At 41.8% G+C, this 11,308-nt stretch overlaps 1 protein-coding gene across 1 annotated transcript; it reads left to right on the top strand.

Annotated features, from left to right (window-relative positions):
• The first annotated feature begins 4,782 nt into the window (after positions 1 to 4,782).
• Positions 4,783 to 6,763, top strand: LOC145259582 (uncharacterized). Its single transcript, XM_080117236.1, has 2 exons — positions 4,783 to 5,628; positions 6,500 to 6,763. Exons 1-2 carry the CDS (start codon positions 5,068 to 5,070, stop codon positions 6,761 to 6,763), a joined length of 825 nt encoding a protein of 274 aa, XP_079973362.1. The 5' UTR covers positions 4,783 to 5,067.
• The last annotated feature ends 4,545 nt before the right edge of the window (positions 6,764 to 11,308 follow it).

The raw sequence follows: 11,308 nt of genomic DNA, 5'->3' as shown, positions 1-11,308 counted from the left end.
TGCATGACATGCATCACATGGGAGTGGAGAGAACATTATATTTGGTGAGGCAAGTGGATCCGAATGTAAAACGGGAAGAAATTCAGATGATAGTAAAGAACTGTGTTCGGTGTCAATCGATCGATCCTGCCCCAAATATACATAATCCTGGGGAAATTGGAGTTTTAACGAACTGGACGAGACTAGCTATTGACATAGCACACTACCAAGGGGGAGCGTACTTATCAATAATTGATTGTGGGCCAAGTAGACTGGTGATATGGAAGGAACTGCGAGTGGAAGCCGCATCTGCAGTTGCAACTGAATTAGAAAAGGTGATGCTTGAACGAGGTCTAGTAAGGGAGGTGATAATGGACAACGGCACTGTTTTTCGCTCAGAAATCTTTCAGACGATGCTAAAAAAATGGAAGATTAAAAGTTATTACAGGGCAGCCTACAGACCTGGAGGAAATGGCATTGTGGAGCGACATCATCGGACCGTGAAAGCAATAGCTGAGAGAGGAAGAATATCGCCTGAAGAGGCCACATTTTGGTACAACATGTCCCCTAAGGTCGGGCAAAGAGATGACACAGTACCACACAGGAAATTTAATTACGAATGGAGGCATCCTAGAGACATGTCACCGGAAATTAATGATCAAGGACCAGCCAGAATCCAAATAGGAGAAGAAGTTTGGGTGAAACCGCCTAATGCCCGATGCGCAACGCAGTGGGGAAGAGGAGTGATAACAGGAGTGCAATCCCCAAACAAATTAAGTGTCAATGGAATGCCACAACATGTTTTAGATTTAAGGCGTGTGGTCCATTTAGGTGATGAGGATGGTGGTACTGAGCCAGGGAGTGATGAAGATGAACCGGTGCCGATGCAGAGACCGCAAAGAGAACGCAATGCGCCAATCTGGACACGGGATTATGAGATGTGAATGATCTTTAATGATCATGGGGGCGTGTAGTAAAAAAAAAAAAAAAAAAAAAAATCGTGCAAACCTTTTACCACTGGCAACGCCCGCTTCAGAGAGTAAAAGAAGAAGAAGAGAATGGCCACTGCGTCTATTTATAGACTAGAGATCATGGGAAGAGTATGCAAATAACTTTGGATGGTTTTGTCCTATAAAAAGCCTGTATTTGGGAGAGAGGGTGTCTTTTTTGTTTGGCAGAAGCAATTGCTGTCAGAAGTGCATTGGACTGCAGGATTGAAGAGTGAAGATTGAGTTGTTGGGTCATTATATTTAACCACAAAATCATAGACGAATTTGCTTCCATAAAGGCACGAAAAGTGTTATTTTAGAATGTTATTATTGAAACAAAAAAGGCCGGATTTATTGAGGTTTATTGTGGTATGTTTGTTATCCTTCAATTTCTTCATAATAAAAATAAATGAAGTATGTTGTAGTCCTTTAGAATTTTATTTCTTAAAGCAAGAATAACCATATAATTACTTTATTAAAACATTCATTTCATGGTTTATCTTTCGTTAAAATTGTGCCTGTATTATAATATTATGTAGGTTAGGTATATCTGAGGTATAAATTATTAAGAAGGGGCGCACATTCAAACTTTGCCATGGGCGCCATTTTACATAGGTATGCCACTGCTGCCAGTACTGCTTTTTCTCCTGCTCTCCTGGAATATTTCTTCATCATGTTGATGTGACATATTTGTGATTTGTTTCTATGCTCAGGGGTAGATATTCTGTAGTTTAGGAGATCAAGTATGGTCCTTGATACTTCGCTTGCATGGTTGACCATTCATGAGTAGGAGGATTCACACTTCTTCCCTTTCCTCGAATTCTCTATTTACTGCCTTTCTGTCATATGTGGCCTTCATAATCCTCTGGCTATTCTCTAAATGAGTCCTAACTTCCGTGTTCCAGCTAAGGTTTGTCGAACCTTAGTGACATAATCCGCCATATTGTTCAGCTTTGATCATTTTTAACAGTCCTCGCACTTGGTGACCGAAGACTAATTCAAATGGGCTGAATCCTAGTGATTCCAGGACTGCTTCTCGAGCTGCAAAGAGCACAAACGGAATCCCCTGATTCCATTCAGCATCGTGCTCCACACAATAGCCTCTTAACATGGTTTCAGAGTGGCGTGGAAGCGCTCCAGTGCTCCCTGTGACGTTATATGGATGATTCCCAACAGCTCTGTGACCTGCTTAAATAGTCTCGATGTAAAGTTGGACCCTTGGTCGGTCTGTATAATTCTAGGTAGCCCCATTTTGGTGAATAAATTTATTAGGGTGTCTGTCACTTTCTTTGTTGAGATGTTGCATAATGGGATCGCTTCGGGAAACCTTGTGGATGCACACATTATAGTTAATAAGAACTTGTGGCCTGTCTTGGTTTTGGGTAATGGTCCTCCTCAGTCTGCAATTATTCTACTCAATGGTTTCTCCACTGCCGGTATAGGTTGGAGTGGGGCTGGGGGAATATTTTGGTTGGGCTTTCCAGTCTTTTGGCACGTCCCACAGGTTCTACAGAACCTCTTTATATCTCCCACGATTCCTGGCCAGTAAAAGTGTCTGGTCAGCTTTTCTAGGGTCTTGTTGACTCCTAGGTGGCTCGCTAATGGTATCTCATGCGCTACTTTCATAATATCCTCCCGATATATGTTAAGCACCATTACTTGTTCTTGCATAGTCTCTTTCGTCCCTTCAGTTGTACTGGGGCCATTCTATTTCCCCATTAGCACTCCGTTAATGAGGACATATTGGCTTTTTGAGTTACGAGAATACTCTTCTCCAACTTGACAGAACAGGGGTTTTAGATCGCCATCGTTCTGTTGCACCTTGATTAGCGCTTGCTGTGGCATGGATAAACCAAGTTGAGGTGCTACCACAGGTCTCAGATGTTTTCCATCCAACGATCTGTCATCTGTTTCCCTTCGCTGTTGGTCTACTCCTCGTGGTTACCCCTATGGGTGTTTTATTTTGGTATTTAGCAATATTATTTCCCAATATCATGGCCACACTAGTCATTGGTAAGTCGTCGATTACCCTTATTGTGGCCTCTCCTGAGTACGAGTCTGATACTAGGTGGACCTTAAATAACGGGACTGTTATCGGTTTGTTTCCTATGCCCTTTAACGTAATCGATCTGCCTACAGCTCTCACTGCTTCCTTGGATATCCGTTTTCTTTTCACTAGGGATTGGGATGCACCCGTATCCCTAAGAATGTTGATGGGTTCCCTTCGACTCTCTTTATCTCGGGCGATATATCCCCTTGATATGAAGGGTTTATATGTCTTATCTTATCCCTTGTGGTTTGCCTGGGATATTCTGATTCATCTCAGTGAATCGTTTTGCCTGGCATTTCACAGCTACATGACCCAGCTTTCCACAGTTGAAGCATATTATGGGTCTTGCTTCATGTCCCAGTACTGGTCGGTTGGTTGTGTTGAGAGGGTTTCTGATGGGTGCCTGTGAATTGTCGTTATTTGTACAATGCTCCTTGGACTGTGAATGCATAAGTCCCTAGGTTTTGCCCTGCTTCTCTTATGAATCAATATGTACTCGTCGGCTGATGTGGCTATATCGAGTACCGTTTCAGCCTTTTTGTCGGCTAGGTGCATCCTCATTTCATCGGTTATACAGTTTTGAAATTCCTCAACATGAGTCATTTCAACCTGTCGAAGTTACCCTCCACGTTCTTGGCATTGCACCACCGATCAAAATAATTCTCTTTTAATATAGCAAACTCTACGTATGTTTGTCCCTCGCTTTTTCTTAAGTTCCTAAACTTCTGTTGGTAAGCTTTCAATATGGCCACTTTCACTATGTCATAATCAGCGCAGTCTTCCGCTGGAAGTGCTGCATATGTTTTTTGGGCTTTACCGCTCAACGCTGTCTGCAAAAGCATTGCTCAGCATTCTCTCAGCCAGTTCATGTTTAATACGGTCATCTCAAAATGTGCAAAGTAATCAGCAACTTCTTTCTTCACAAATTTCGGGACTAGGCGCACCTGTTTTGTCATATCAAATCTGTTTCTGTCTTCTCATGACTCATGAGCTATATTCAGTTCGCTCATTTGCAGCTCTTGCTCCATTCGAGCTTTCTCTATCTCCATTTTCGCCATTATTCTCGTTTTTTCTGATTCGACTTGATCAGGCGTCATGGTCATTTTCTCCGCTGGTAATCATGGTTGCCACAGGTCAGGAAATAGTCAAGGAAAAAAATATTCTTCAAGGTCAGGGAAAAGTCAGGGAATTTCACTTTGATTCAGGGAAAAATTACATCTTTGAAAAAAGTTAGGGACAAGTGAAATTTTAAGAATATTAATTTATTTACTGCCATCTCAGTGGTGTTTTTCTATCATGAAGAATGCGAGCTGTCAATGTCAAGGTAGCACAAGAATTTCATTCTCATATGTAGCCATTGTATTGCACTGTTGAACAACATTATTTTAACAGTCCACTTACCTTGAAACCTAGCTGAACTGGATTTCCCATGGTTACTGTTCATGGCGTAGCTTGGCATAAGAGGCTAACTGGTGGTGTTGGTACTCTGATCACCTTGGCAAAGAGTCCCCTTAGTATAGTGTTAGTAAATTTAACAGAAAAGTACTTAAATCTCCTCTTCAATAATACTTGTATTAATCTTTTTCAGAACTGCTGTGATTTGGAAAGATGAGTAAGAAGACAGTGGCTTGCAGATCCTAGCTCTTCTCGATGGACAGTCACAAAGCAAAATGTGACCCTTGTGGAAAGAACATCGAACTCGGAAATATGGGCAGAAAGGCTCCGTCTTCCCATGCAGCTTGAGATAAGCATAAGGCCCGATTGAAATCTTTGCTGAAAGGCAAACAAGAATTATAGTCACTTAAAATGCTTTCAAGAATTATAGTCACTTAAAATACTTTTGAATAGCGATGCTTGTGTAGCTGCTTCATCCGCAAATGCAGAGAAAAAGGTTGCGCACCTTGCAGATCAGTTAACAATACCTGAACCACCACAAGGAAAACCACTGGGGCAGCACTCAGAGGCCAAAAACTGGCAAAACAACCTGACTTCCTTCATGTTAAAAGATAATGTTCTAGAAGCAGAAATTGTTTGGCAGTCAAGACAGTCATGGAGCATTACTCTTGCTCATCTAGCAGCAACACAAACAAACTGTTTCAATGGATGTTCCCAGACTCTGAAATTGCTAAAAAGTTCTCCTGTGGAAAAACAAAGTGTGCATACTTGGTGAAGTATGGATTAGCTCCCTATTTCTATGAGAAAATGCCCAGTGTCCTTTCTAAACCAAAAACATTGTTTTCTGTATCTTTTGATGAGTCCTTTAACAAAGTCATCCAAGAAGAGCAGATGGATCTCCTTGTAAGGTATTGGGATGATGAGGTGAAAGAGGTAGTTACTCGGTATTTGGGGTCAGAGTTCTTAGGTCATACCTGTGCTGCAGATCTATGTGACAAGTTTTTGAAAGGATTGTCACCACTTAATCAGGCTAACATGGTTCAGGTTTCCATGGATGGGCCGTCCATAAATTGGAAGTTCTATGGAGAGCTTGTGAAGTTGCATAATAAACAGGATCCAGATATTCCTTTGCTACTAAACCTGGGTTCCTGCAGCCTACATGTCGTACATGGAGCTTTCAAAACAGGAGCACAAAAAACAGGTTGGAACATATGTATATACACTTTTTAAAAAAATAGTCTTCTCAGATCTAAAAAATAGTCTTCTCAGATCTCTTTATAAGCTGTCCCCTTTTCATGTAAGTATAAAAATGGAGAATTTAGTTTAAAATGAAAATGAAAGAGCATAGGCGAAATTCGAACCTCGTAATCTAGTTTAGAAATAGATTACGTGTGAGAATTTAAAAATGTAAAACAAAACATTTGTTTAGAAATAGATAAATATTTCAAGAAAAGAATGTGAGCTGTCAAGTTTATTATGAAATTTTAAATGAAAAGAATGCAGCTTATAAGATAATGTTTTAACATATTGAATATAGGTTAAAATTCCTTTTGTAGAAATAAGAAAAGTTTGGACACGTATGTCCAGGAAACGTGAAAGAATGCACATGTTTTAACATGTGTATGACGTCACGGAAAATAGAAAGTTCTAGAATAGAGAAAAACTTTAGTTAGAGTTAGATCAGTCAGTGAGAAAACTCAGAGACAGGCAGACGTCTGAAGCGAGACGTCACTTCAGGAAAAAATGTGAGACTTTGAATTCTTGGTGATGGAACGGCCGGTCGTGAAGAATAAACCATCAAGTGTTTTTTGTAAAGCTCGTCTTGTGTCTTATGTTTCTTATACAAAGGTAAAGTCCAATTGTATTATGTATTTGTGTTATATGTATTTACATACACGTCTCAACATCATAATGTCCGAACTGTCTGAACACTATATCCCTTCACTCTAAGAGTTTCTTTTTCTCCTTCTTCCATCAGCAAGATCTAAGAAAGAACATTTATCTATCTAAGTTACAACAAAATCTCTCTTACAACATCTTACTCTCTCTCTAAGACTCTCTCAATGAAACCCCTATATGTAACAATATTACTGGCAGCACACAACTTCCTCGCAAGTTTTGTTCAACAAGATGGCTGGAGGATGCCCCTGTGGCAGAAAGAGCTATGAAGATATGGCCAAACATTGTCAAGCATGTCAATGAGACATTAAAAGATCCCAAATGTAAGGTACCAAAGATTCAGAGCTTCAACACTGTGCAAGCAGGTACACAAGACCGTTTCATAACTGCTAAACTTCAGTTCTTTATCAGCCAAACAAATATGCTCCAACTTTACCTACAAAAGCATTGAACGGATGATCGAATGGCGGTGTTTCATGGCACAAGACTTGGCTTACGTCGTACAAAGTGCCATGTCAAAGTTCATTAAAAAGGATTTCATTGACACTGCATCCTCTTTGGCAAAGTTGGTCAATATAGAACTTGAAAAAGAGGACAAGTTGCTACCTCCAAAGGATGTTGATGTTGGATTTGCTGTTAAGGCCATCACAGAAAAGCTGCAAAAAGACCCGAAAGTTTCTCAATTGCAGATACTCTCCTTTTTCTCTGAATGCCAAACTTTCTTAATAGCAGCAACAGCAAAGATTTTGGAAAGATGTCCCTTGAAGTACGAACTAGTGAGAAGTTTGTCTGCCCTTGATCCAAGACACATAGCCCTTCAGTCTGATGATGCAACTCGAAAATTCGAGAGACTGTTAGTTAAACTGCTAGTGTGTCGCCAATTCAAGGCAGATGAATATGATGTAGCCAAACGACAGTTTGATGTTCTTCTGACTGACGTTCAGAAGTATCACAAAGAAGAATTTGAGGCATTCACCACTTGTCAGAGGTTGGACAAATTCTTCTTCAAGTTTCTTGCTGAAAAGCCACACTACAATGTCCTGTGGAAGGTAGTGAAATTGGTTTTAGTGTTGTCGCATGGCCAAGCTGGCATTTAATGTGGTTTCTCAGAGAACAAAGATATCCTTTCCTGTAACATGGGAGAGGATACTGTGAAGGCATTTAGAACTGCCTATGAAATGTGAATTTCATGACATCCCAGTCAGCAAGGAATCGCTCAAATCCTGCAAGCAGTCACGACAGAGGTATTCTGCCTTTTTCGGGGGACCAGAAAAAAGCCAAAAAAAAATAGTGAGGCTGAAAGTAATATGCAAAAATTGTTTTCTGAATTAAAGGAATCTCAGAAGAAGGAAAAGAGGCTACAGTCAGAGGCATCAGCATTCTTAGACAAGGCAGACAATCTCTGTTCAGAAGCTGAAAAAGCCACAAGTGGAATCTGATCATAGAAGCAAATGTGTTAAGAGCTCAAGGAAAAGAGAAAAGAAAGAAGGCAAATGAGGCTAAGAATGAGGCTGAAGTGATGACAAAAAAACTGAAGTTGGGTAAATAGGAACTCCTTCATCTTGTCTTGGCCTCTTCGTGAGGAAAGATGCAAACATTTAACTTTCTGTGATGTTGCTCTTACTCATGTTTAGTGTTTAGTACAATTAATAAATTCCTGGTAAGCATATCGTTTCCCCTTGTGATGCAAGAAAGTTGACTTGTGTCACACACTTTCTTTTTCCTTTGTTCTCATTGTTTTCGAACATTTCAAATTCTTTGCTACATCTCAACAACATGACACATGTTGGATTAGTAGGATATTGTTTCATTTAATTGAACGACAAGCTGATGTTAGGTTTCCAAGAAAATCAATCCTTTTTCCATGTTAAGGAACTATCAATTCATGTACACTATGTGTGTCTTGCTGAAAGCATTAATGAATGGGTGGAGAGGATGGCTGTGAGGGGAGGTCAGAGGCCATTATCAGGACTAATTTGTGAAATTGGTCAGAGAAATTTTATATTTGTCAGGGAAAAGTCAGGGAATTTCAAACACGGCTTGTGTTCAGCTATTATTCTTATTAAGTGATTTTTTCTCATAGCTCCCTGTGGTCGATCAACAAGCAAAAATCACTGCTCACACAAATTCTCCCAACTGATTTTGCCACTTCTCAAACGTCAAATGATTTCTCGATCCCCCCCCCCACCGACAAGTGACCTGTTTTTATAAAGCACGTGATCTTGCGAGACTTTGCTCACTACAAAACGTCACGGCCGCCATGATGGACTCTTTCTTTCTTTCTCGACGTGCGCGACTCACAGGACAGATAGACACGAGAACGTTTGTACGGTAAGCCATTTTCCCCACACTTCCTCTTGATCTCATGATCACAGAGATGACAAGGGGTGGTGATCGTCTTCGAAGGGGGACGACACACGCCTCATCTTCACTTGTGTTTTCGTCTGTAGTCTGAGGGTCAAGCCTGTGTCATCTGGGAGGCTACTAATCTCTATGTCTTCTGGGAGCCTATTAATCTCCGAGTCACTGTTTGATGGTGGTGCTGCAATCCAGAGCGATCCCTTGCTAGATTCTGACTCTGATTCGCTCGGGCCATCTAGTGATGGTTGCATTACTAACTGTATGTCTTTAACATGACGGGGCATGCCGTCGACCCGCACTGCTTGTAGGCTGATTATTTCAGTGACTCGTCCGACTCCATACCATGCCGTGGACTTGCCTCGCAGGTTCTTGATCCACATAACATCTCCTTTCCTCACCCTATCTCCGGCTACTTCCAGTTCAGCGGGTTCGTCTCTATGCCCTTCACCCTGACGTGATACCTATGCAATGTATCAGCCGGCACCATAGAGGGCGAAACATCATCCTTCGGGGTTACATTGTACAAATAAACTGCCTCAAACACTGTGCAGCCTGATCTAGCCGCGATTGTTTTGACAGTTCGATGATTCCGTTCAATGATCCCATTTCCACTAGATACATGGGTGCATCGAAACCCCAGATGTACGCCCCAGCTGTCAGTAAACTTTCTAAACTGCTCACTGGTAAATGCAGCACCATTGTCAAGCAATATCTCTGTTGAAGGTCCACGTTCAAGGAAAATATTGTTTAGTTGACAGACAATAGTGACTGTATCTTTTCGATGCAGCATACACCATATGGCAAACCTTGATGGACCGCAATCAATGGGAGTCAGGAAATCCTTACCATTGTGGTGAGTAATGTCTATTGCTAACCGGCTCCAGTGGCTCCTACTTCCAACTTTCCTTTTTCCCAGTAAACAGGTGCCGGGTCAATTGACTAGCATTCCACACAGTTTTTGACCACTTCCATGATGTCTGCCCTTTGCACTCCTGGTTCAATCAACTTAGTCAAATATAGGGTCCACCTGACTCCAGGATGCCCGCTTTATTGGTGGATTTCGTTAATCCGATTAGATTGACCAGGGATCATAGATGCAGCACAGGGAGGTTGCGTAGGTCCAACAGTTCTTTTTATGGCATTGTTAAACAATCTGCCTTGTTTATGCTGGATCTGACCAGGGACACCTCCATTGATAGTGCATATTTGTTCACCAGGCTCATGATCGTGTTGAGCCACCGACGGATGAGCATCTCGCTCATTGCTCTGGTTCGTACTCTAGCCCATCCGGTAAGAGTGTCTGAAATCCACTTATGGACGCAAGCAGGATCTGTGAATAGTCGCAGGATGGTTGTCTTCCAAAGGATTGCCAAGTTCATTCCCTTGATCACTGCATTGATTTCTGCCAGGTTTATGTGTTGGGAGTCATTTTCTCGGCATAACCAGCAAGCATCTTCCACTACGGCTCCATCATGGACTAACGACATGCCAATGGCAAGAGAGCTTGCATCCTGGCTGTCAACACACCATCTTCCCCATGCTGGATCTTCTTTGTGCATTCTGGTGACCATTGTATTGAGAGGGGCGTCATAAATTTTGTCACCCCATCCAGTGGTGACGTCAGAGGCTCTCCATTTGATGAATGCTATTGCAATACGAAGCCAGCCACCCACAGGAAGGTGTCCAACCAACTTTCCGCACAATGAAAATATGTTCCATCATGTGAAAACACAGGGCATACCTGGGATTTCATTGCCTCGTTTCCAACACAAGACATTATCATCTTCCAAGACCTGCAAACCAAGCACTCTTGCACTGTTCTGTAGCCTTTCTGGTTCCTTGCTGAGAAGGCCAAAGTTGTGAAGATGTTCTTTTATGCGCGATGCCGGCACAATTTCTTCATCCACATACACATTGTCAATATATGCATCCTTAGTCAATATAGCGTCAACAATCCTTTGCATAACTGATGGCGCCACATTAAGTCCAAATCCCATGCGGGTTAAGCAATACCTTTCTCCCTTGATGAGCAGCGTTTGATAGGGCCATAGTGACTGATGTACATGCACTTGAAGGTATGCTTTACGAAGATCCAGCACAGAGGCATTAGATCCTGCTTGCTGCCATTCCCTCAACTTTTTGGTACATACATCTGCATAGGCTGTAAAAGGAGTTACATGCTCATTTAGTTCCCGATAGTCGAGTACCCGCCTCACCTTCTGTTTATTATGCTGGATAACCGCCATTAACGGGATCAAACACTTTGAGAGAAATGGCAAAATCAGTTGGGAGAATTTGTCTGAGCAATGATTTTTGCCTGTTGATCGACCACAAGCTATTTCAGCCCATTTTCTTTGCAATGGACAAATGATTTCTCGATCCTCTCCTACCGACAAGTGACCTGTTTTTATAAGGTATGCGCACGTGAGACTTCGTTCACTACGAAATGTCACAGCCGCCATGATGGACCCTTTCTTTCTCAATGCGCGTGACTCAAATAATACTACTCAATCAACTTCTGCCTCGGTCCATTATCCAACCTTAGCCTCTATAAGTTCGAGTTTGGTGGTTCCATCGTCCCTACAGAGATCCACCGTAGAAATCCACATTTCGGGTCGGCCATTAAGAGCACTAA

The sequence above is a fragment of the Euprymna scolopes genome, chromosome 35 (assembly GCF_053919585.1).
Source record: "Euprymna scolopes isolate OS-2025 chromosome 35, ASM5391958v1, whole genome shotgun sequence".
Lineage (NCBI taxonomy): Eukaryota > Metazoa > Mollusca > Cephalopoda > Sepiida > Sepiolidae > Euprymna > Euprymna scolopes.
This window is presented reverse-complemented; position numbering and strand designations above follow the sequence as displayed.

Bases quoted from the DNA above. Each gene is read 5' to 3' on its own strand.
- LOC145259582 (XM_080117236.1), top strand. From the start codon at position 5,068: ATGGAGCATTACTCTTGCTCATCTAGCAGCAACACAAACAAACTGTTT. The intron at 5,629-6,499 runs ATATACACTTTT...ATATGTAACAAT, and splicing joins AAACAGGTTGGAACATATGT to ATTACTGGCAGCACACAACT.